The 27,023-nt window shown below is 35.5% G+C and overlaps 1 protein-coding gene across 1 annotated transcript; it reads right to left on the bottom strand.

Moving 5' to 3' along the window:
- On the bottom strand, window positions 1-27,023 carry LOC111048760 (PWWP domain-containing protein 2A). Its single transcript, XM_039426460.1, is given in 6 exon segments — window positions 1-933; window positions 8,600-8,796; window positions 22,025-22,146; window positions 23,235-23,672; window positions 23,675-24,462; window positions 26,622-27,023. Coding segments are annotated over 6 exon segments (1,698 nt in total). The 5' UTR covers window positions 26,774-27,023; the 3' UTR covers window positions 1-932.

Raw genomic sequence — 27,023 nt, 5'->3', positions numbered from 1 at the left:
ATACGCTAATAATAATAATAAAGCATTAAACATTGGATTTTCGTTTAATAATAATTATTCATCGATTAGCATTTGAATAAATTAATTTCAAAATTATTAATTTCTATTAAAAGTTGTAAATTTCTCTTCAATTTCCATCTGTATAATTCATTACTACTTAATTGTAATTATGTCAAATAAAATGAACAATTTGAATTTGAAACACCCAAATCTCTGGCCGTTACTATAATCACAGTTTTTGCAAAATAATTAGACAATTGAAGAGGACAGTGGTACTTTACAATATAGTGAGGTCCACGTTATAATGGGAGTGGAGAAAGATAGGAAATCAACGTTGCCGATCCTCTGCTTGTCAATGCCTTCTATAGACAATAGCTGTTACATGTTTATTGATGTAATATTAACTGTTCATTCACTGAATTATATTTTATTAAGCAAGAAATTATATTTTTCAATAATTTCATAATAAATTTTCATAATTGAGATGAAATATTTTGTTAATTAATTATCAATTCTACATTGTTATAAGACGATCTGGCAACAGAGCAAAGCGAGAAAGAGATATCCGCTTTGTTGAATGATAGACAAGAATAGCAATACCATTGCTAATCAAACACTGCCATTATAACGTGGACCTGACTATAGTTATCAACTATAAGCATCACAAAAGTTGTCTCTATGCTTTCATAATAATTATTAAATGGCAGTATATTAAATGGTGAAATTTTCATAATTCGCGTCTAAGATTAATATAAAAATAGTAGCAAATTGCATTATATCAACATGGTAGTGATATAGTTAGTGGCTAAAGGGAAGTAAATTTAATTACCATAGTCCAGTATGATATGATGCGTCGCTTCAAATTGCTTCAAAATTTTCAACCTCCTATGAATTAGCAGGCAATCTAGAGGTCGGCTATCTTTAGAATTCAGCCTGAAAAACAAAAATTTGATTAGAACTTTGATATTCTTAACGAGGTAATATTTTTTCACATAGAATACAGGTAAGAATTAGGAATGCATATATTTTTTTCTGATATTCGAGGTAACTAGACTTGAAATACAGGTTGACACAGAATAACGTGAACTTTTAAAAACGCCATAAAACATTAGTGGGAAGGGTAAAAATGATTTTATTCAAACTAATGTAAAGTTCATGACTTGCCATTTGAGAATTATAAATAACATCTATCACTTTTTGACAATTACTTCTTCAAGACGGCTTCCACCTGCACGAATACACTCTTGAAATCTGTGTTGACAATTCCTCATTGATCGCTGAAACATCTGCGTTTCCTGGTCACATGATCTGTCCACCAGCGATTTTCTGTTTGTAGAACTATTTCAAATCAAACGTTGACCAAATCACAACTTGACCAATAACTTGACCAATTACGTCCTAAAGACTCCAGTCATGGAGTATAAGACAAGTCATGTTATTACATAATAATTCTAACACTAAGTAGTTCAACCTAGTTTAGGTTTGAAAGGAATTCTTGTACACTATAAAAAGCTCTATCAACTAAATATTTTTTCATTTGTTTTTTGAAAATCTTCAAATCATCATTACTTTTCAAGATTTGAGGTAGCTTGTTATAAAATTTCCTACCAATATAATCTGGTTTTTGTTCAAATAACCTACTATTGTGACCCATTATATGATAATCTGCTCTGTTTCGCGTATTATACTCATGAACATCTGAATTCTGGATCACACCACTCGTTTTCACATGCATTACAACTTCATATACATACAAAGATGGCACAGTTAATAGACCAAGCTTTTTAAATAAAGGCCTACAAGAGTCTAACCTATTCACTTTCTCTATACATCTGAGTGCCTTCTTTTTAATCTTAAACACTCTGTCCATATTTTGTTGAGATGAATTACCCCAAACTAAAATAGCATACCTAATATGAGATAGTATAAGTCCATGGTAAGCAGTTAACAGTAGTTTTTTATCATTCAGCCTAGCAAGCTGCCGCAGGACAAATACCCCAGATGATATCTTATTGCATATCCTCTCAATGTAAGGATGCCATGTTAATCTCCTGTCCAATAAAATTACCAAGAATGCTACTTTCTCTTCTTGGTCTTATTCATTTTCCTCTACAAACACATTTATTTCTCTATCCTCTACTGAATTATATTTACTTTTGAATTGAAGGAATTGACATTTCTTACTATTTATTGTTAATTGCCTTTGCTTCAAGAATTGGACAATTGACTGTACTCCAGTAAAAGCATTTATTTCTAGACTATCTAATAAATAATTGTTAAAGATAAGCGATGTGTCATCAGCAAACAACAGAGCTCTGTGATCTTTTAACTCTTTTGGTAATTGGTTCACATACAACAGAAACAGTAAGGGACCCAGAATTGAGCCTTGAGGTCCACTTCCAGCCTAGACCTCCAGTTTTTGAGATTTAATTTTTACTATTTCATTCCCATCCACCTTGGTAAGCTCAACACACTGGTTTCTACCTATGATATGATTCAAACCATTTTAGCTCTATACCATTCACACCTACAGTTCTTAGTATTTCCAATAATATTCTATGGTTCACACAATCAAAAGCTTTGGATAAATCAAGAAATATTGCGGCTGCCTTCTCACCTGAATCTATTATATCTATTAGTCTTTCAACAAGGGATACTATTGCAGTCTTAGTAGATTTCCCTTTCTGGAACCCATGCTGTTCATCACATATGAAATTAATTTCTTCCAGGTGCATCAATAACCTATTTAAAACTACTCTTTTAAAAATTTTACTTATTACATTTAGAATACTAATGGGTCTATATTTTCAACTCTTTCAGAATCACCGCTCTTGAAAATTGGCAAAATTTTTCCTTGTTTCAGATCATCAGGAAAATACCCTGCTCTAGTGAAGTATTAAGGAGATGCAATAAAGGGTCCAGTAATTCATTTTCACATTCTTTTAAAATTTTGCTTGAGACCCCATCCAACCCTACTGTTTTTTTGTTATTCAAATTTTTTATTATTCTTGACAACTCATCTCTTGATAATGGATGAATTTAAATACCTTTTCAATTGGCTCAGCATTTAATGTAGTTGTATTATAAGTATTAGTGTTCAGTGACTTTTGGAGATTATATGCAACCTGTTGATAATATTTATTGAAAAAGTTACAAATGTCTATACTATCATCCATATAATTTCCATGTTCATCGATTATCCTAGGGACATTAGTAACTGTATATTTTGAGCTGCTCTCCTATTTCTATTAATTACCTCCCAAACAGCAGAGTTAAAATTGGTACTAGTTGTTAATATTTCAGCTGTTTTCTTACACTTAGCTTTCCTCACTTCTTTTGCATAGTTTTTCTTTAGACATTTGTATTTGACCTCACTCGGAACATCCCTCACTAATTTAAATTCCTCATAAGCTTCCCTAACAATATTTCTTTGAGTAAGAATATCTTCAGTTATCCATTCATCTACTTTGTTTAATTTACTTTTTACTTTGACTTTTTTTATCGGACAGCACACACTAATGTGAAATCTTAGAGTATCAATGAATTGCTTATATTTGTAATTTAGGTTACAACTGTTATAAACACTACTCCAATTTTCTTGAAGCAGTTCCTGCTTCAAACAATTTATATTTCCTAGCTCATATTGCTGAATTTCTTTCACAAAAGTTTTTTTTCTGCTTGGATTCTGGCCCTGCAACTTAACATCTAAAATTTGATAGTTATGATCTGATAGATCTGAGCTACCTAACCTGACATTACAACCTTCTATATTTGTGAGGATATTATCAATAATTGTCTGTGAAGTTCGAGTTACTCTTGTATATTCGTGGACCTTAATTTCTAAATTATTCATATTAATAATATCTCTAATATCCTCTGTCATTTTATCCTGCCTGGCAAAATCGGTATTGAAATCTCCTACCACTATAACATTTGTGAAACGAGCGGTTGTAATTTCCAAAAGTGTATGGAGCAGCTCACAAAATTTTTGCCAGTCTCCATTTGGTGACCTATAGATACCTAACACTGCTACCTCAAATCGATCATCAATTTTTAACCTTAGTCCCGTCACCTCTAAATCCATCTCAACAGAAAATCTCTTAACAAAATCCAGTTCATAAGTTTGGGTATGTTAGCATTGCTAGTGAATATACATACACCACCACTTCTATGAGCTACTCTACAAAATTCTGATCTCAGTGAATAGCCTGGAATCCTAACTTGATTTATTTCCTTTATTTTTAAGCCATGCTCTGTGAAAATAACAATGTCAGGATCCTGCTGTTTAAGAAATACTTCTAATCTGTCAATTTTGTTGCGAAGATACTGAATATTTTGATGATAAATACTAAAAACCTTACCATCTTGTGCTACTCTATCTCTAGCATTTGTAGCTATTTCCCTTTCCCTGTTTTGAGCCAATTTACTAAAAAATCGTTATTTGTTTTTTTGACTGTTTTTAAACCAGAGGATTGCAAACGGCTTTCAATCAGCTCTGCCAATCTATTACAGAAGATTACTTTGCCAGATCGATTTAGATGCAACCCATGATTAGTGAAGTTATGTCTTTTCAGCCTTTCATTTAGAAAACAAATCCCCAGTTGTTTAGAATTCTTATTTTTTAGGCTGTTGATTGTATTATGGATTGATTTGTTTGTCGAATTGATTGCTTCATTTAATTCTGGCCTATCAAACATATTAGGAATAGTACTTATTATTAAGTTTGTTTTTTTGCTGAGTGGCACAATTTCCTTGATTTTTTCTGTTACTTGAGGAAGATGATTCAAGTTAGGTTCATTTATATTATTTGAGCCACCCAGTACAATTAGATAGTCATTTTCATCAAAGTCTTTAGTTTGTTCCCTAGCTGACTCTACAACTGCATTAATTGATGCACTTGGCTTGAAAAAACATTGGACATCAAATTTATTTTTTAATCTTTTATCAAGGAGATCACTGCAATCACGTCCATGACTGGACGTCAGTAGCAGAACTCTCCCTTTCCTATCTTTATTTCCCTCAGCTATATTTTTGGTTGCTGTCTTCAAAACCTCACTGTACGTTTTATTTCGACCATTTTCAGAGCATTTCCCATCATTTAGGTTAGATTCTATTTTTTTGCATTTGGACGGAGGTTCTATCATACATTTAGTATTATCAAATTTAGATTTTAGTTTCTTTATTTCCTCCGACATTAGACTACATTGATTTTTTAGATTTAGTATTTCTTTTTTATGGTCTTCATCTTGTAATTTTATAATCAGTTCCAAAGATTTAATTTCTTCTACCATCCCTAACCTTTCTTCCTCAGACGTTTTTAGAGTTACTTCTAATTGGTTTTTTAAATTAGTGTGGCTACTTTGTAGTTGAGCAACTTTTTCGGCTAAAGTAGTTTGAAGAACTGGGGTTTTTGGTTTTGGCGTTTTTGAATTTTGGTTTTGGGAACGCGTAAGTACTCCCGCTATGTGTACATTTCTATTACTAACCTTCGGTGTTCTACTTGAGCTCATCTTCCTATCTAAGAAATTATATTACTTGCAATAATAATAATTGATTTATAAATGATAGGATTTTAATTTGGTTATAATTTTAGTCAAGTAAACTATCTATGTTTATTTTTAAATCTCGAAAACCTAACCTCAAAATAACCTCTAAACGGTGTTTGGCTTATTAAAATAGAATTAAAAATTAAAATCTAAAACAAAATGATAAAACGTGATCAAGAAACAATTAATAATGAAATTAACACGAAATTTGTACTTATCCGTGACTATTTATAACACAAAATCGTCCAAAACCCAGGAGCGAAATTATGTAGGACTTTCATTCACAACCTCTAACCTTGGAATCGAAAATTGGTTGAATCATAACAGACAATTCAAAATGAAATTAACAATATCGCAGCTGAAATGTTGCAGCAATCGTTCAGGAATCTCAACACAGATTTCAAGAGTGTATTCGTGCAGGAGGAAGCCATCTTGAAGAAGTAATTGTCAAAATGTGATAGATGTTATGAATAATTCTCAAATTACAAGTAGTCTTGAACTTTACATTAGTTTAAATAAAATCATTTTTGCCTTTCCCACTAATATTTTAAGGCGTTTTTAAAAGTTCCCGTTATTCTTTGCCACCCTGTATAAATAATAATAATATTACTTTCACCATTGTGAAAATGCAAGTGTAAAATTGTTTATTTGTTTCTATTTGTTTCTTTTCATTTGCTTCTGCCACTGCCTATCCATACAACATAATAAAATTTTTTTCCACCATTTTCCCCTTCTGTATGTAATAATTTCTTGAATATCAAGCTAAAAATTTAGAGAATTTCCTCATCTCCTGATGATTCAGTTATTATTATATTCTTGTCATAGTCATTCAATCTCAGCTGTTTTCCATGCATGAAATCAAGCCGGTAAACAGCTGTTTGCAGAGCAAATAAACATATGATTCTCATTACAGCATACTGAACTTTAATGAAACCATGTTTTCTTTACAGTCGAGTATGTTTCCTAGTTCCGAAATAGGGACTGCAAAACTGCCACAAAAACACCACCTTCAGCGCTCCAGGTGGAAGTTTTGTCAATTTCCACAAAATTCCTGATTCGGAATTTGTAAACTAGGTTTATGTTTATAGAATGCACGTAGTAGCTTCAGCACAAGCAGGTAATGTTTTTTATTTCTCAATTATTCTTCTTTAATTATTATGACAAAAAATAGTGTACGTTACTTGGACGTGAATGTCTTTTGCAGTGCTAGAATGAAATTCTAGTCTCGGCTAACGCCTCGACTAGAAACGTCATTCTCGCCTGCAAAAGACCCCTTCCCATCCTTGTGACGCAAGATACTATTTCAGAGAATAATTGGATGATACTTCTGGCAAACGGACAACATTCCAAAGCGAGAGAGAGATAGCGCTATCTGATTTGTTGTATGATAGAAAAGGACAGCAACAGTATTGTCAATCGTACACTGCCATTATAACGTGGATCTATAGTCGAGAGCATGTATTTTCAAATGGTGACGTCGCGGAGACTAGAATCGACTGGTCTGAGTGTCACCATTTGAAAACACATGCTCTCGACTAGAGTTGAGTTTCTTCTCGACCTGAGTCGCGTAAGTGTGAGTTGAGCCTAACTGTTTTCACTACAATTGAGAATAGAAGATTGTCTGAGTGAACAGAACTAACCTTAAAATGTCAATACTTTTTAATAAATTAACACTTAAACATTTATTAATACTCTTTAATAAATAACAATACCTCTTAAACTTGATAGCCTACGGCACGACTCTACTCTACTAGCTTCAAACTGTTTTCATTACCATTTTAGTAGAAGAGTAGAGTGAGAAGCGGTGGTGGGGGAAGACAAGTGTCTAAACTATCCCACTCTACTAGAAACTAGTACTCTACCATGGAAGTTTTCATTGGTAGAGTTCACAAGATAGTTAGTACTTGCCCAGGGAGCTCTACCACTAACTCTACTAATGAAAACCAGGCTTAAGGGCCGGCCGGTTTCCGAGCTCGGGATTTAGCTAAGTTCTAGACTTCAATCAGCTAGTCATAAAATTGTCTTTCCGAAACGGAGCGTAGACACAGTCCACGTTTAAATTAAATTTCGAAAAACTAGGAAATTGAACACAAAATAAAATAAAGAGAAAATAATGTAAAATTTCAGTTATTTTGAATTATTTATGAATGTTTCATTTCGTCAAGAAAAAAGTTTCCAATTACAGCTGTCCCTCGATAATCCGACACTTTTTAATCCGACGTACTCGTTATTCCGAAGCGGTGCCGACTGCACAGACTTCTTTATTGTGTAAATATGTATGTACATATTGTATATTTTACGTACATTTCTTTTAAAAACTTAAATGTACTTGAATAAAAAAACACAAATATGTTCTCAAATTCTACAGTTTTATTCGGTACACGACCATGGTTTCATGACCACACCGGTCACATTTTTAAAATGTGAAGATGTTAGTGTACCGTAGTTGATTGGTACCAGCTGTAGATAATCGTTCCTTGGAAGACTTATACAAATAATTATCACTCCCCTATCATTGAGAAACTGGAAAATAATTATTCATCTCATGAAAGAGAGTTGTTCATATTGCAATCATTAATTACTGAAGAATGACAGACTAAATTGATTTTTTTTAATTTAGCTTAGCTTATATTCATCCTAAAATTGAAGATGGAAAAAATATGAAATTCTGTGTAATTCATCGTACTCATCGCATATTTCCTGGACCATCTATTGACAATCAACAACTATGAAAACATTAAATTCATCTTTGAAACACTGATTTAACCTACCGGTATCTATTTTTTTAATTCAACACTTTACTGATAGATATTACTACCAATTGATCGAGAATATGTTGCAATGTGGAAATAATAAATGCTGCATGACTAAGCACATAGGAAGTCCGTATTGAGATGTAAATGAAAATATTGATTGTCAGATAAATTTCATGATTCACCAAATAAAGTCAAGTGTGACTTGAGATACATTGACTTTTTGGCGGTACGAAGTTCGCCGGGTAAGCTAGTACTTAATATAAAATATGTTGGTGTTTGTATGTAAATGGCACTTACTAGGAAACAACGTGAACTTGAGTGGGGGAAGCGCAGAGCAGCTGAGTGAGAACAGGGGGCATGGTGGCATCGTTGGCAGCACTGCTCGCCGAGACATCGTTGTTGGCAGCACTGCTACGACTGGAGGTCGCCTCGCTACTCGCCTGTTTGATCGCCTCTTTGTACTGACTCGACTTTTTCTTCTTATTGAATCGAGACTGCAAACCAATACCAAACATTAACTACTCGTATTATGTAAAAATTGAAACATCAAAGTAATATTTTTTTCCTACAGTTACGTTGAAAAGTGGCCATTGCTGCACTGATTACAGAACGCAAAGAATCGAATTTGAATTCAAAGTACAATAATTGTATCAATATTTAAAAGTGAGGTAGAGTAATAATTGTTTCTTTTTTATTATCGAATTCCACTTCTTAATGCATACAATCAACAATAATAATAAGCAAATACAGCACAGATCTGAAGTTAAGGTAAGCCTACTGGTGAAACTCAGCCTTGACTGAAAAATTCCTAGTAATTTTTCCGTAATTCATTATTAAAACTTTTAGATAATTTTTCTTCAATATAAACCATATAGAGAAAACATTAGGCCCACTCAAGATTGAATCTTCGAATGTTTTCTCTATGATTTAACTATTTTCAGAGCAATATTTTGTTGTGAAAATGCCAGCAAACCGGCTTCAAATTTGCGCTATACTCTATTATTATAGTAGCCTACATAGCCTACGTTATCTGACTTAATTCAGAGTGAAAATTTTATTGTGAGACAGATAATAATATTAATTTTAATAATATAAGTCATGAGCCAAAGTCTGTTGTACGGTACGCTTTTTAGGAGTGAAGTAAACTTTTTTAGAAGTCTAGTATTACAGTATTACGTGTATGCTAAAGGTTATCAGTCAGGCCCCAACGTTCAACAGTACGGAATGGCCGAGAGCGTAAAGGCGTAATACATCAGTCAGAATCAGAACTCAAAGCTCAGTGAATAACAAACATGATCTAGGTTCGAATCTCGGTCATTGACTTTTTTTTGTCGATGAATTTCGACTTTTATTACCTATTTTTTATATTAGTTACTGTAATTTAAATTTCAATCAATTTTTTAGATATATTTTGAGACAAAACTGTGAAATATGCAATTATATTAATTTTTTCATCACATTATTTCAAAATAGTAATGAAAATTCTATTCATCCATCTATCCATGATATTGCACCGGGCGCAAAGCTCGCGTCTAATATTAATAGTATAAAAATATGGTCATTATTGTAAATTATTAATTAGTAATATTGAAATTAATTGACAGTAAAAGTTGTCATAACCAAGATTCAAACTATCAAAATAGGCTGTTTGAATTTTATTTATTTTTCAATTTCTTATATATTGGGAAGTTTTTTTTTGGTGTGGCGAAAAATAGCGTTCGCACCATGGGCAAAAAAAAATGTATTTCCGGCTCTCAATCTTTTCTAGTCCTCGGCCTACGGCCTCGGACTTAAAAACCGATTTCGAGCCGGAAATATCTCATTTTCGGCCCTAGGTGCGAAATATACTATTCCGCTCTAGTGCGGGAAAAATTTTTCTGCACTCCAGATTTGCAACATGGCAACGCAAAATACTTAGTAGGCTATATGGAGCAACAGTGCAGCAAAATCAAAATGAAGTTGGTAACAGTGACTGGGCTGCTATAGTGAGCAGAGGTGCAACGAAGCACAACGCGCAAATTATTACATTATATATTATAACCAAGGACAACATTTTTATTCAATTTGACAATAATTAAGGTTTTTATCAATAATAAAATTACACAGAAACATTTGATGCATTTCAGGCAATTTTACCCATAATTACCCACTTTTCATATTCAATGGTAACTGTAGGAAAAACTTAATGTGAAATACGTGCGCAAATTTCCTCTGCTGCACTCAAGAAACCATTCCGCTCTCGCCTACGGCTCGGGCGTAAACGTTTCTTTCGGTGCAGCAAACTGTCACTTTGCGCACTAGTTGCACAAATAACTATTAACTTCATTTTATAACTCACGACAAGTTTCAATAGTCCAGTCAAGGAAAGGTTATAGAGGGAAAAGTTTGGAAGACAATTTTTGACCCCACAGCTCTGTTAAGGGTAGTAAGGAGGTAAACATATCAAAAGTCACCACCCCTACCCACTGTGCTAAGTGTATCCAACCCACTGAACAAAAAGTCTAGAGAATTTATCAAGCTTTATTTTTGAATAGTTAGTTATGTCTGTTGAACGCATTGTTCTCAAGATATGAGCGTGGAAGCAAAACGCTGAAAAATGAAACTTTTAAACCACCCTCATCCCCTTAGCACATGGGTTAGGAAAGGGGAATTTTGATATGTTCTCCCAACTAGTCTCAACAAAGCTGCAAAGTCAAAAATGTTGTTTAAAACATTCCCTCCAAATTCCATTGTCAATTGGTCTATTGTTGCAAAAATGGAGATTTCACACTCAACACTAAAGCTGCTGCACTACACTAAGGTGTAGGGAAATTCGTAAGTGTGAAATTCTACATCAATTTGAAGAGAATTAAATTCTCTATAAACTCATAATTAACATGAATTTTTTCCATCGATTTTTAAAAAGTTATGAGCAAAAATAGGAAAAAATTTGTGGTAAACGTGCTTTTTTTTTCAAAAAAGTCACACCTTCAAGAGCGGATATCTCGAAAACTATAAAAAAGTTGTAGAATGAATATTGTAGAAAATTATGTAAGCTTTAATTTGTTATATGACAGTCAAGTCCTTAAGATAGATAGTTTTTGAGTTTTATGCGATAAACCAAAAAATGGTACCTTTAAACCACCCTCACCCCCTAAGCACAGTGGGTAGGGGTAGGTGACTTTTGATATGTTTACCTCCTTACTACCCTTAACAGAACTGTGGGGTCAAAAATTGTCTTCCCAACTTTTCCCTCTATACCCTTTTTTGAGCATTTATTGCCTGGACTACAACATACATTATTGAAAAATTATTATTAAACGAAAATCCGAATTAAATGCTGTAAATCACCCCGAAGACTTCTGCTACTGCAAATATTGACAACAGGGTAAACAGCTAGATAGGAATTCGATGAGCGCTACTATACAACAATTATTTGTCAGCCCGGGAATCGAACCAGGTACCTCCTAATTGTCAGTGTGGTATCCAGAGATTGTCAGTTTGGTATAAGGGTAAGCATTCCTGACCGGCAATTAGGAGGTACCAGGTTCGATTCCCGGGCTGAAAAATATTTTTTTTATAGTAGCGCTTATCGAATTTCCATCTAGCCTTACATCTTACCTTGTTGTCAATATTTGCAGTAGCAGAAGTCTTCGGGGTGATTTACAGCATCTAATTGGGATATTCGTTTCATAATACTTATTCATTAATTAGCATTTGAACAAATGTAATTTCAAATTTATTTCCCCTCTGTATATTAATGACATTTCCAAGTAAGTGAAAATGAAAAGAAGTTTCATTTACTCACTGGAAAATGGCATTGATAAGTCGAAACAAAATACTTTTGAAAAAGTGGTCCTTGAATTTTTAATTTTCATATCAATACCAAAAAATCTGGTGTGGCGCACTCACACAACTTTCCTTGCAGTTATGAAAATTGATCAACTGACGCTAGTGTTCCCGCGCATATCAAATCTACTATTCTAAGATCTGAGACAGCTGGTAGCAGGACATTAGCGCTGCAGACACACGAAGTCTGCTATCTCTTCATAGTGAATGATTTAATAGAATCAACAGTTGCCAACAGTTTGCAATTGAATAATCTTATTTTCTCGCATTTCGAGCTTATTTTCAATTTTAGGTGAAAATTTACTAAACATAAATTGTAGAGATTTTCATGCTGAATCTTTTCCACTTGATTTTTTTTGTTTAAATTGTATCTGAAGCCCGATAATTGGGAATCTAAAATCAAACTTTGCATAGATGGGGCAGTGCTCCTGAAAATTTTACAGATATGGGACTTGTGGCAGTCGATAGAGCTTATCAATGACTTTTTTAGGTATGAATTTGTTCAAAATCGTTGGAGCCGTTTTTGAGAAAATCGCGTAAAACCCTGTTTTTGACAACATTTTCGCCATTTTAGCCGCCATCTTGAATTGCATTTGATCGAAATTGTTCGTTGCGGATCCTTATAGTGTAAGGACCTTAAGTTCCAAATTTCAAGTCATTCCGTTGATTGGGAGATGAGATATCGTGTACACAGACGCACATACACTCATATACACACACACATACAAACCAATACCCAAAAACCACTTTTTTGGACTCAGGGGACCTTGAAACGTATAGAAATTTAGAAATATGGGTACCTTAATTTTTTTTTCGGAAAGCAATACTTTCCTTACCTATGGTAATAGGGCAAGGAAAGTAAAAAGTATGTCAAACAGTCAAGCATACCAAATCCACCAATCAAAGCAAACTATATTCAACAATATTGACATAATAAAGTTTATTCTCGACTATAATATTCCAAGGCCTCACAAATGTTGTACATAAGCTGGACAGTTCAAGATAGTAAATTGGTCTCAGTAAATTGCACTGTAACTATTTTATTACATAATCCGCCATAGTCTTCTTATTCAAACTTCCATAACGTCTCGATCCATTCGCCTACAGAACTATTTTCAATACAATCTTGATAATTTGAGTCTAATCTAAAGAAAATAATCTGACTTCACATTCGGTTAAGGAAATAGTCATTTATGTGATAGAAAACTGTTTACTTGGTAACTGTTGTATATATAGTGATGTCCACGTTATAATGGCAGTGTTTGATTAGCAATGGTATTGCTATCCTTGTCTATCATTCAACAAAGCGGATAGCGCTATCTCTTTCTCGCTTTGCTCTGTTAGCAGATCGTCTATCAACAATGTAGAATTTATAATTAACAAAATATTTCATCTTAATTATAAAAGTTCATTATGAAATTATTGAAAATTATAATGGCTTGCTTAATAAAATATAATTGATCATTTTAAACGAGAATGAACAGTTGATATTACTTCAATAAACCTGTATCAGCTACCGCCTATAGAAGGCATTGACAAGACAGAGGATCGGCAACGTTCTTCTCGTATCTTTCTCCACAGATACAGTATCTTTCTCCATAAGACAGAGGATCGGCAACGTTGTTCTCGTATCTTTCTCCACTGCCATTATAACGTGAGCCTCACTATAGGCCTATAGTCTAAATGCATAATTTATAGTTCATAGTCATTATATCCTAGTCGCTCCATAGTCCCTCCTGCCCACGAAAGAAACTATACGCCCGTTCATCATAAAATTAATGTGAAATTCTGGGGGGTACTCTATAGAAGAAGCTGCTGGAGCTTTGTTTTAAGGTGCGTACAGATACACGCGCTTCCAACCCGCTCCGCCCTCGTTCCGCCATCGCTCCGCAGTCGCACCGATCATGAACGTTACGGGAGATGTTAGCTCTTCTCGCGTTCCACTCTTGCTCCCCGGTCGATCATCAATCGCTCTGCTCGAGTGACGTTCGGTTGCGGAGCAGAGCGAAAGTCTGTACGCACCTTAAGAAATATCATGAAACTAAATAAACTTTCTCCACTGCCATTATACGTGAACCTGTTTTTAATGTTGTCATGGTAATTTGAGCCATACAAAAGAAACTGACTTCAGATTTTGTTCAGAAAGTGGGAATTTATGTGATTGATAACTGCTCACTTGGCCACTGTTAGTTGTATAGCTCTTTGTCAACTGGGGTGACTGACATTCAAATTTTCAATCGCATGGGATTCATATAAAAATATAATTTATATTCTAGTGTTTATATTGCATATTGTTTCTTCTGGTACTAATTAAATTGTCTTAGACATCCATTCTAATTACCTTTAACATTTTTGAACTCTCTTCCAGAGCTCAAGCATTAGCTTTTCTGGGAGAGCCCATTATTTCAATATTAAAATAGAAGAAAACATTCGTTGAATATGTTTTTAAATTAGTTTCGATTATAATAAGATAAGATAAGATAAGATAAGATAATCTTTTTATTCAACACAGTACACTTTATAATATACAGTTGAATAACGTCAGGTCTTAATAAGTAACAATAATAAATACACAATAAAAAGCACACATGAAAGACTAGAGTAGGCCTACCTACAAACTATGCTACCTTCTATCACTAAAATCCTTCACACTGTAGTAGGCTTGTGAAACCAGGAATTTATATACTTTACTCTTAAAAATTTTTATGTCAGACAAGGACTGCAGCTCGGTAGGTAAGTCGTTAAACAACTTAGCTCCAATATAAGAGGGCATTTTCTCGTACAGATGCAGTCGGTGTTGTCTCAAAGACAGTTTATTCCTCCCTCTGGTGTTATAAGTGTGGATATCAGCAATTGTGTTCAGATCAGATAAGTGCTTGTGAGTGAAAATTAACAGTTTGAATATATAAATTGATGGTAGCGTAAGTATATTTAAATCAACAAAAGCCTGTTTACAAGAATCATTGGACTTCAGCCCTGCCAAGTAGCGGATTGCTCTTTTTTGTAGTCTAAATATTTTTAAAAAGTGTAACTCTGCAGTGCTTCCCCACAACTCTATGCCATAAGCCACATGTGAATAGAACAGTGAAAAATATACCATTCTTGAAACTGACATTGGAACAAGTCTCACAATGTTTCTGATAACAAATAAGCCTTTACTGACCTTGTCGATAATAAAATTTACATGCTCATCCCATGCAAGTTTTGAATCAAACTTTAAACCAAGTAATTTTACATACTCTGTATTGCTAATAACATCGTCCCCTATGTACAACTGAGGTTCAAAAGCGTTATGTCTTCGGCTGAAGTCAATGATACTACTCTTCTTTGAGTTAACTGTGAGGGAAAGTGAGTTGAAAAATTGAACGACTCTATTGCATATCAAGTTACAATTAATCTCCATCTCATTCAAGTTTTTGTGTGAAAAAATTAAAGATGTGTCATCCGCGTATAAGGTAAGTTTATTAAGAGGAACAAGTGAACAGATGTCATCTATGTACAGTATAAAGAGAAGTGGTCCCAGAATAGATCCCTGTGGTACCCCTGATGATATTCTGATTAGGTTTGAAGCTGTTTGTCCGTCACTACCATGAATTGAAACATACTGATACCGATCAGAAAGGTAAGATCTTATTAAATCATGCACTTTTCCTCTTAAACCAAGCCTAGTTAATTTTTCCAAAAGCAACTGATGATCTACACACTCGAAAGCTTTAGATAGGTCGAGCATTACTCCAGAAGTGTAGTTGCCACCTTCGATATCTTTTATTATACCTTCAAAAACTTCGATGAGGGCTGTACTAGTTGACCTGTTCTTTACAAATCCATGCTGGTTTGGTGAAATTAGATTATGTTCAGAGAGATAAGTCACCAGTCTAGTAAGAATCACCGTTTCAAAAATCTTTGAAAAAGCTGTCAATAACGAAATAGGTCTATAATTGTTAATGTCATGTTTGCTGCCCTCTTTGAAAAGTGGAAGTACCTTGGCAATCTTCAAAATTTTGGGAAATACCCCGCTCTCGAACATGGAGTTGATAATGCAAACAAGCGGCTGGGCAATCGCCTCACAACAGATCTTTAATACCTTCAACGGAATGTCATCATGTCCTGTGCTACTTTTTGGCTTGAAGTTATTGATTATGCGTGAGATTTCCTCTTCATTTGTAGGTGTTAGAATAAAGTGATCAGGCGGCAAAATATGGGAGCTAGGAACGCTATCAGGAGTTCTATTAGATAAATGTTGTGTTTTTTTCATTTTCTTATTTATTCTTTGAGCAGTAGTCGCAAAGAAGCTATTGAATTCAGCTGCAATTTCCTCTTGGTTAGTCATAAGTACGTTCTCAATATCAAGCGCTAAAAATTCAATTTTCTTTCCAGTACATTTACCTCTAAATTGATTAATTAAATTCCAACTTGTTCTAGATTTATTTGATGAATTTTTTATCATATCTCCATAGTAACGTTTTTTAGCTTCAGTTACTAACTGATCGTAATACATTTTTATGTTTTTAATGAGGGATAAATTGAAATTGGAATAGAATGCGCATTTCCCGTTGCAAATTTAAGCAATAGTCTAATTTGCTTAATTTCTTGTGTTATCCAATGAGCACTACGCGACTTCCTAACTGAGGGTAGAGCTTTGGTCATGACAGGGCAATGAATATTGTAGTAGTGGAGGAAGGTGCAATGGAATAACCGTATTTTCTGTTTGTGTCCTTTTCCTCGGTAATGAAATTCCAATTTATTCCAGACAAAACCGCTCTCAAATTGGCCAGATTATGAACACTACAATTACGGAAGGTGGTGCGTGTAACATTCTTTGGTTGGTCCATACGAAAAACCTTTGTTAGATGCAATTCAATGGACTGGGCTGTATGATCAGAAAGCCAAGAATCTATGACGTTAATATTCTTATGCATTAATGTAGAGCTGGTGATTATATTATCTATAGCCGTTTTACTGGTTACTGTTATCCTAGTGGGAACTCTGACGTTATATTCCAAATTGAATTGATCCAAAATATTCAAAAAAGTTCTACGTTGCAAAGAGTCAACCAAAAAATCAACATTAAAATCTCCTGCACATATTAATTTAGTTCCAATATTGTTCGACAGATATTCTAAAACATTTATAAAATTGTTAAAAAACAAATGTATGCTACCATTAGGAGGCCGATAAACACCTAGGAGCACGTATGATTCCTTATTTATATTGAATTTACAACATGCTAGTTCGATGCAACCCTCCTCACAGAGATCACTCACATTTAGTTCAGAAATATTTCGGAGCTGTTTATTGCAGATTATTTTGTGAAAAATTGCAACACCACCCATGCTCTTATTAACTCTACAATAACAATCAATGAGATGCATATCCTCTATATTGATACAACCCAGTTCATTATTTTTTAGGCCATGCTCAGTCAGTATGAGAAAGTCTGGTTTTTCCAAGTCAATGAATATTTCCAATCTATCTATTTTATTGCTCAACGAACGTATGTTTTGGTGGACAACCTTGACTATCAGAGAAGCTGACTTTGATTTAGACCGAAATTGATTGTTGCAAGTACTACCAATTGGAAAATCAGAGAGGTTATACGTAGGCCTATTAGTTGTAAAGCTGACCGAATTATTATATTTTTCAGTCTGACAAGATATGGCATAATCATCCCTATAATTCATGTTAACTGTTTTATTTATATTATTCTCTATTAATTGAGCTCTTTGGTCCTGCCTAACTAATCGTTTAATTTCTTGCTTTCCACAAGCAGGACCGTAATCTAGTTTCCCATAAAGCTATGAAATCCTAAACTTATGGCTGCGTCATTATCATGTGTTCCGTTAATAACATTTTTTATTTTTTCTGCGACTGCAATCTTCCCTTTTCTATTTAAATGCAGCCCATGCCTTGTGAACTTGTCTCTCTCAAGGTCAGTGATATCAATAATTCGTACATGATTAATTTTGTCACAAAATCTTTTTATTTTACCATTGATTTTTCGTATCTCGCGGTTCACACAGGACCAGTCAGGAAGATCATATCGGATAGGTATGGTGGTAACAAGGACATTTGTGAAATTCATCACAAGAAGAAGAGGCAGTAAACCTTTTAGAAAGACTGAAGACTGATTGCAATATACATCATTGGCCCCTCCCATAATAATTACATGATCGCTTTTGGAGAGATCCTTACTATCACTCATGATGTTAGTTGCAATCGAATTGAATTTCGCCCCTGGTTTAACTAATCCACTGACTGAATGCTTGAAATCAGATTCAAAGCAATTAACAATGTCACGGCCATGGCTACTCCCAAAAATTTTCACTACTCCCTTGGTACGTTTTCTCCTATCCGCCCTCACATTACTCTGATCAATTTCATAATTATTTGCGTGATTTGAGGTAATCTCAGAAGTGGAACAATTAGCCACATCAATCGTTGATCTGTGTGATGATACATGCGACTAACGTATGTATCTGACTTGGGTTTTAGAAATTACATACGTTACTAAGCAATCTCCATCTATACCAAAAGCATCAAAATGAGAATTTCCCAATAGGCTCTCCTTAAAACATTTTGTCCTATTTATTCTACGAAATTTAAATACCTCTTCTATGAAATACAAAGCGAATATCCCACAGTCAAAATTGTTAGTTTGTTGAATACAGGGCAGTTTAATCAGTTCATTAGTATTGAATATAGAGCTCAATTTTCCAATCAATGCTGTGGAAATCCTATCATTATAACTACCCATTGAGTCTAGACTATAAAAACGTTTTTGGGCATTGTCATATAGTAATATGCTCCAATGTGAGCCTGACCATCCGTTATTAGATCCTGCTTGAAGACTATCATTTACGATAAAAACAATAACATTATTCTGATCAACTATTCTATTCAGAAACGATAAATCCGCTCCTTCATCGTTAATAATCATTGTTGTAACTGCCGGTAAGACTATGTAATTGCCTGGGAAAGATTCAGTAAGGTAATTACAAAAACAATCTATATCAGCATCAGCAAGGAGCTCTGATCTGAGAAAGGCGCTTAATCGGTCGATGAGGGCGCTGCCATGCGACGTTGGAGAAACATTTTCCTCGTTCTTCTGCACTTGCGACTCGGACGATGACATTTCCATGAGACGGATGTCCAGCTCCATTGAACGATTTATAGCGGCGCTCCACTGCTCCTCAAGTACTTCCATCCGCGCTCTCAATCGCTCGTTCTCCCGTTCAAGATCTGCCTGCTTGGAATGATCGTGTGTGTCTGGTGCTGAAGTCAGTAACACATTATCTTCGTTGTCCTCCACCGAGTCATGCGAGTGCGACCCCGAAACATCCCGCACAATAGACAAATCGTTGTTTGTTATGAGTGAGACAGAACACCCTTTTGCTAAACATCGCCAAACATCACCCTTACTAGTTGACGGTGCCTTTCTGAACTTGAATCCCTTATACAGAATCGCTGGGTTGCCCTTGGATGTTTTACATGATTTTATTTCTGAGTTCATATTATTTATTAATCGTTCATTATCCATATCTGTATTTGAAAGTTTGCAGTCTATGGTTACGAAATGGGTGGAATCAACAAGTGTCAATAACACAGCTGACACTCGAACGACAGATAACAAAAACAGGAGATGAGATAATAGGATTCCGTAAATGCTTCAGCTTACTATATACCGGTACAGTAGTGTACCGTTCCCATAACTATCATTGATAAGCTCTTATCCTTTATCGCCGTTGTGAAAAATGTTCGTAGCAATCCAAACCGTTACACAGTCAGTCAATGAATCGATAACAAAACTGTACTTATCACAATACACAGGTGGGACCAAAAAGGCGCCAACTTTTTCCCAGCAGCAATAAGTCACTCAAGAAACCCAACCTAACCTCACCGTCGTAACAAACTTTTCACACTACAAAGAGATAAGATGAAAGTATTTGTAATTATTTTGCATCTACAACACAACACAACTTGTAGTTTCACTCATAGCAAAAACACCATCTAATTTAACTTAAAACTATTTGAAATTGAAAATTAACTCAGAGCCGACGTTAACCACAGTTTCACCTAGCACATCAGGCGTGCCAACCTTAAGTTATATATTAAGTTATAATAAGTTATAACATTATAAGAATGTTTTTGTTTCACTTGTTTGTGAATGGCAATCATTCATGATTTTGTGACTTTATTACTTTGTAATTGTATTACTATGACTTTGTCAATTGCCTATATTGGTCCATAACAATAATAGTACTTTACGTAACAAGTCCGGTAACGATAATTTACCGCATAAGTATGATTGTTTCTGCCCGAAACGAAGTTGAGGGCAGAATTATCATACGAATGCGGTAAATACGTTACCGTACAAGTAACGTACAATATTTTTTGTCATACTTATCTGAGAAAGAATAATATTACTGAGAAACAGGAATCATTACCTGCTGCTGCTGCTCGAGCTACTGCATTCTATAAACATGACCTAGCCCGTAGCGCCTAGTTTATAACAGACAGACCCTTTGAGCTCAAATAAAATATAAAGGCCTAAATTATAAGATTTCAGATGACTTTTGATACTCCTTAAATGAATTCTTAAAGTCAATATATTAATTACTCAGATGTTATTAGGACTCAGTAGAGTCCTAACATACTTGGCTGTAAAGAGAACATAATGATCACTTTACAGTATAGTATGCTGTAATGAAAATCACATGTTTTCTTCTTCTGCAAACAGCTGTTTACCAGCTTGATTTAATGCATGGAAAACAGCTGCAATTGAGTAAGTATGACAAAAATGTATTTTTTCCTACAGTTACCTTGAAAAGTGGCCATTGCTGCACTGATTACAGAACGCAAAGAATCACTTTTCCGCTCTAGTGCGGGAAAAATTTTTCTGCACTCCAGATTTGCACATGGCAACGCAAAATACTTAGTAGGTTATTTGGAGCAACAGTGCAGCAAAATCAAAATGAAGTTGGTAACAGTGACTGGGCTGCTATAGTGAGCAGAGGTACAACGAGCACAGCATTAATTAGATATTATAACCAAGGACAACGAGGACTTTAGGATTTTAGGATTAAGGTTTTTATCAATAATAAAATTACACAGAAAAACATTTGATGGATTTCAGGCAATTTTACCCATAATTACCCACTTTTCATATTCAATGGTAACTGTAGGAAAAATTAATGGAAATACGTGCGCAAAGTTCCTCTGCTGCACTCAACAAACCATTCCGCCCTCGCCTACGGCTCGGGCGTAAACGTTTCTTTCGGTGCAGCAAACTGTTACTTTGCGCACTAGTTGCACAAATAACTATATTCATTATTATAATTTATTTATGTATTCGCCATTAACCAGGCAACTGCCAGCGTTACTCAACCAATTGATATAGCTTCCATTGAAGCGAACACTTCAAAGTGGTCATTGCTACAGTGAGGTCCACGTTATAATGGCAGTAGAGAAAGCTACGAGAACAACGTTGCAGATCCTCTGTCATGTCAATGCTTTCTAGACGGTAGCTAATACAGGTTTATTGATGTAATATTAACTGTTTATTCGTTAAAATAATTCTATTTTATTAAGAAAGAAATTATATTTTTCTTATTAATGAATTTTCATAATTAAGATTAAATATTTGTTAATTAACTATTAATTGTACATTGTTAAAAGACAATTGGCAACAGAGCAAAGCGAGAGAGAGATAGTGCTATCCGATTTGGTGAATGATAGACAAGGATAGCAAATACAATTACAAATCATATCTATAGTAAGGGCCATTTGCTAATTAGTAATACCATTGCTAATCAAACACTGCCATTGTAACGTGGAGACCTTACTATAGATATGATTTGTAATTGTATTGCTAATAAATATGTATTGAAAATTTACCTTGAAAGTTTCTAAAAATGGACTAAGTTGATCACAAGGCATGAGAGAGGACGTGGAAGAGCCGTACCACGCCACATGGGGCTCGAGACCCCGAGGTTCATCCTTCAAAGTTAGCTCAGAACCTGGAACAGTTCAAATGAGAAAATGAAACAATCATCTTGAAAAAATCACTACATTGGTGCAACACAGACAAATACGCTGAGATATAGCGTTCAAGTAATTTTGAAAGTAGTAAGTTGATATCTCTTTTAATGATCAGATGTATTTGACGTTACCGGCAAAAAATTGATATCTATTTATTTTTATCAACACTAAGTTGATAAGTGTTCAAGTGTTAATTTATTTAAAAGTATGACATTTTAGGTTAGTTCTGTTTCACTAGTCAACACACTTTACCTACTATTCTCAATTGTAGTGAAAACTGTTAGGCCTACTCGACCAAGTACTTAGAGTTAGCTCGGTAGAGTTAGTATGCCAGTTAATCGACCATTAACTCTACTAGTGAAGAGAACACCAGGCTTATAGGATAGCTTTACTAATAAATAACTTCAATTTTGATGCTTATGTCGAAATTACCTACAGTACCTATATTGAACATCAAAGCTTGGTATAGATAGAACTATATAAGGGCCATATGCACCACCTAACGCTAATCTACGATTACATGAAGGTATAGACGCATTTATTATAATGTGTTTGAATCTTGAGTTTAAACCAACAGCTGATTCACCTCCGTTTAAACCGAGATGGTGCATATTAAAAAAGTGGAAAAGACAAAATATTGTAATTCTATTCATTTGAAAAATTATATCTCAATAAAATAAAATGATGTATAGGCCTAGTGATGATCACGTTATAATGGCAGTGGAGAAAGATAGGAGAAAAACGTTGTCGATCCTGTCTTGTCAATGCCTTCTATAGACGGTAGCTGATACAGGTTTATTGATGTAATATGAACGGTAAAAATAATCAATTATAAAATAATCAATAATCGTTTAAAATAATCAATTATATTTTATTAAGCAAGAAATTATATCAAGATGAAATATTTTGTTGAGTATTAATTCTACATTGTTAAAAGACGATCTGGCAACAGAGCAAAGCAAGAAAGAGATAGCGCTATCCGCTTTGTTGAACGATAGAGAAGGATTGCAATACCATTGCTAATCAAACATTGCCATTATAACGTGGACCACACTAGTTTCAGAACTAACCTTTCCAGGCCACCAAGGAAAGCCGTGTATCTTCCCCCACACAATATCACCGACCGCCAGCAGACGACCGTCGCTGTTACGCGTAGACGCCATGACCACGTGACTGCCGTCGTCTTGCGGTGACGGGGAGGGTGGGAAGTCAGGCAGCGCCTCCTCGGAGCTATGACTGGTGGCGGGACTCGAACCCGCACTCTCCGCCTCCGTTCCGGGCGGTCCACTCGCGTAAGCGGTCGCGTTCAGCCTCCTCAGACTAATCGATAGTTTCTGCTTTAAACAGCGGTCCTTGATTTCGGCCACCGTCTGCCGGCAGACGGCCGTCGCTTCGTTCTCGAGTTTGCGTTTCTTCTTGTGTTTCACTTTGTGTCGATGTTTGCGGTAGACTGGTGAACTGCCCGGATTCAGTTTTCGTCTCGCTTCTTTCTTGGCTTTTTTAGGGCCCGCTTCGCCGCTTTAGCGGAAGCCGCTTTTTGTTTGTCCTCCGCTTCACTCTCACTACAGTTCTGCAACTTGGACGGTATCTTCACCACTTCACCCTCGCCCTGACCCCCAAACGATATCTTGATCACAGGCGTTGTTTTGGTGCGTTTGGCGGCCTCCTCGAACACACTCTCGTCCCACAGATCCTCCATTGACCCCACGCTGCGTTTTTTCCGCAGCACCATCTTACTATCGCTGTCCTCTTCCAAGTCCGTCTCGGTTGGTTTAGGGGTAGCGTTGCCGCCTAACCAATAGTTAACTTCTAGACTAGGTTTGGACACAATTCCGTTGATGGCATTGCTGATTTCGTTGGGCTTCAGGCGGGACAGTTTGGGGATGAGTGTGGCGGCGGACGCCGCGGTGGCGGGCGCTAGCCGCGTGTCCAGGTTGCTAGTCTGGTTCTCGGAGAATGGCGGCGTTTTCTTGCCACGGGCGGCAGAATGGTCGACGTTTTCAGAGTTCTCGTTGCAGATGCTGCGGCACTTGGAGCAGAGGACCTGACGCGGCCGCAGTCGCACCGTCATCTTGGCGCCGCGGAATCGCGCCGGCGGCCGGATCTCGCGACGCATGTGGAAGTGGTTGGTGGTAGCCAGACCCGGTTTGGCCGCCTTGTCGCCGCCCTGCGGCTGGAAGTAGGTGAACCGCTGGTTGACTGTGAACAGTTTGTCATCCTCGCCGTGCTCTGGTTTCGGACTGAATATCTGGTCTGGAAAGTTGGCAGGTCCATTGATACCGCAAGGCAAATTCCTGTGAATAAATAAATATATATTAATAATAATACTTATAATAGGCTAATATAATAATAATAATAATAATAATAATAATAATAATAATAATATTTATTATTCCATTAACAAACAAGCAATCTTATCAATAAAATGTACATAATATTCGAAAACACAATAGGTATATGAAATTTACTACAAATATAAATAAATTGATTTTTTTGGAAATTAACTACTCAACTATGGAAACACATGTACTAGAGCAGGTGTAGTAGTAATACATTGAATTTAGGCTCAACTCACACTTACGCGATTCAGGTTGAGAAGAGACTCGACTGAAGTCGAGAGCATGATTGTGCTTTCAAATGGTGACAGTCGCGGAGCTAGAATCGACTTTTATTATTATTACCATTCGTCCACTGACCACCTATAAAAGGGGTATTTGGATTTGTCAATGAATATTAGTCAATAATATTGTACGAATAAGTTACATAAAACTGTACAACTAATTGTGCATCTCATAATAAGCTTGAAATTCATCAATCAAGTATGCACAAATATTTAACAATTCCTTCTTCATCAAGGCTCTAAATTTACGACCTGTGGATGATCTTTAAAGGGCTGGTAGTTTATTGTACAATCGAATCCCAGCACTTTAACTCCTCTCTCATATAATGTAGTGTGGTGCGTATCATCTAGCAACTGTTCTCTATGTCTAGTTTCATAATTGTGAAAAAGTGCACCAGTTTTAAATTTATCCTTGTTTTGATCAATAAAGCATATCGCTTCTAGGATATACAAACTTGGAAAAGGTAGAATTTGTTTGAAGTATGGTCTACAACTTGAACGAATCGACTCTCCAACCATTTACTCTAATTGCCCACGACTGGTCTGAGCGTCACCATTTGGAAACACATGCTCTCGACTAGAGTCGAGTCTCTTCTCGACTTGAGTCGCGTAAGTGAGTTGAGCCGTAGAGTGGGGGTGCAAATACATTGGGTAAGTGAGCTCACATATTGTTCGAAATTATGTTTTCTATATTATGTCTTCGAGTTGTAATCCAGTTTTTAACGGAGTATTCAATTTTTTTACGTTATAAACGTTTTTCTATTTGAATATACGTTATTTTCCTCTCTTGCATAGTCCACATGTTGGCCCAGTAAGCTGGCCCAGCCTGCAATGTGGCATAATCAAGGCCAGCGATAGCCAGCGTTGGCAAAACCCATCCACACACTGATGCTGGGCGTCACTGGTCTTCATTGGGCCAACATGTAGATGCGGCTTTAGGAAGGCCAATGAAGGCATGGTAATGATGAAGGCCAGCGTTGGCATATCACCCATTCACACACTGGCGCTGGCCATCATTGGTCTTCATTGGGCCAACATGTGGATGCGGCATCAAAGATAAAGTACAACCATTAGAAAAATAGTAATACAGAGAATACATATTCTTCAAATGGGAATTAATTGACGATATTCTCCCATTTATGGGGGATATTCCCTAAATATCAATTTCCCCCAACACAATCTAAGCTTACTTTCAATACTTTTAGAGCCATTGAAAGGAATGTTTTGTGAATATTGTTGGTAGTTTTAAAGCCTGTCCCATCCAGGATGTAGATAGCTTTTCCGGTTGAGGTGATAAGGAAGGTTATTATGTTCTGATTGGTACTTTGCTTGTGCTGCTTAATGAATGGAATATTTCCTGGCTGAAAGTATAATTAATTACATACCGTAGGCTACTTTACCTACATTTTTAATTACCGTAACTCCAAATGTAAGTTCAAGCTTCAGGACCTGATCTAGCCTAATTAGGCCTGATTATTTATAATTTCAGGTCTGATGTAGCCTATGTTTGTCAGGTTCGCTCTTATATGCAACATTTTATTTAATAAAACTATTGGCTAGTTGAGCACCATTAAATTATTGAATATGTAGTTAGGAAAACGAGAAAATGTAGCCAAGTTGAAGCAAAAACAATTAGGCTAGGATAAAATATTAAACCAGAATAACTTTACATTTCAAGGACAATTTTCCCTTGTTCAGTAATACACATATTTTTGAGGCTGGTTTTATTGAATCCGTTTATTAAATGAAATATTGATAATTGATGTTTTCTTTTCGCTGTACAGATTGCTTGGAGGTAGGCTAAATTACTGCAAAAATAAAATTTTCTCTTACCGTTTGGTGGAGTCCAACAAAACACCTTTGAACACTTTACTTTCAAAAGAATATGATACAACCAGAATATCTGGTAATACCTCATCTACATCTACAGATATTTTAGAATTTTTCAATATTTTCAACTGAGACAGAATGTCCAAGTCAGCCATTACGGCTAACTGACTAAAGAACTTTTGTTAGCTAACATACCCAATGCTAAAATTGACATACATTTGGGTTATATTCACACAAAACAAAGGCTTTCTCATTAATTATTCAATTACTATGGTTTAATAATCATGAAAATGCATTATCTTTACGACTAATTTAAAGAAGAGCAAAGATAACCCAATACGAGTACGGTAAATGCAATTTAGAGGTTGGACCTTTAAAAATATAAGTTAACCTAGATAGCAGCAC

This window comes from Nilaparvata lugens, chromosome 4 (genome assembly GCF_014356525.2).
Source record: "Nilaparvata lugens isolate BPH chromosome 4, ASM1435652v1, whole genome shotgun sequence".
Lineage (NCBI taxonomy): Eukaryota > Metazoa > Arthropoda > Insecta > Hemiptera > Delphacidae > Nilaparvata > Nilaparvata lugens.
The sequence above is the reverse complement of the archived record's forward strand: the minus strand, read 5'-3'. Positions and strand labels throughout refer to the sequence as shown.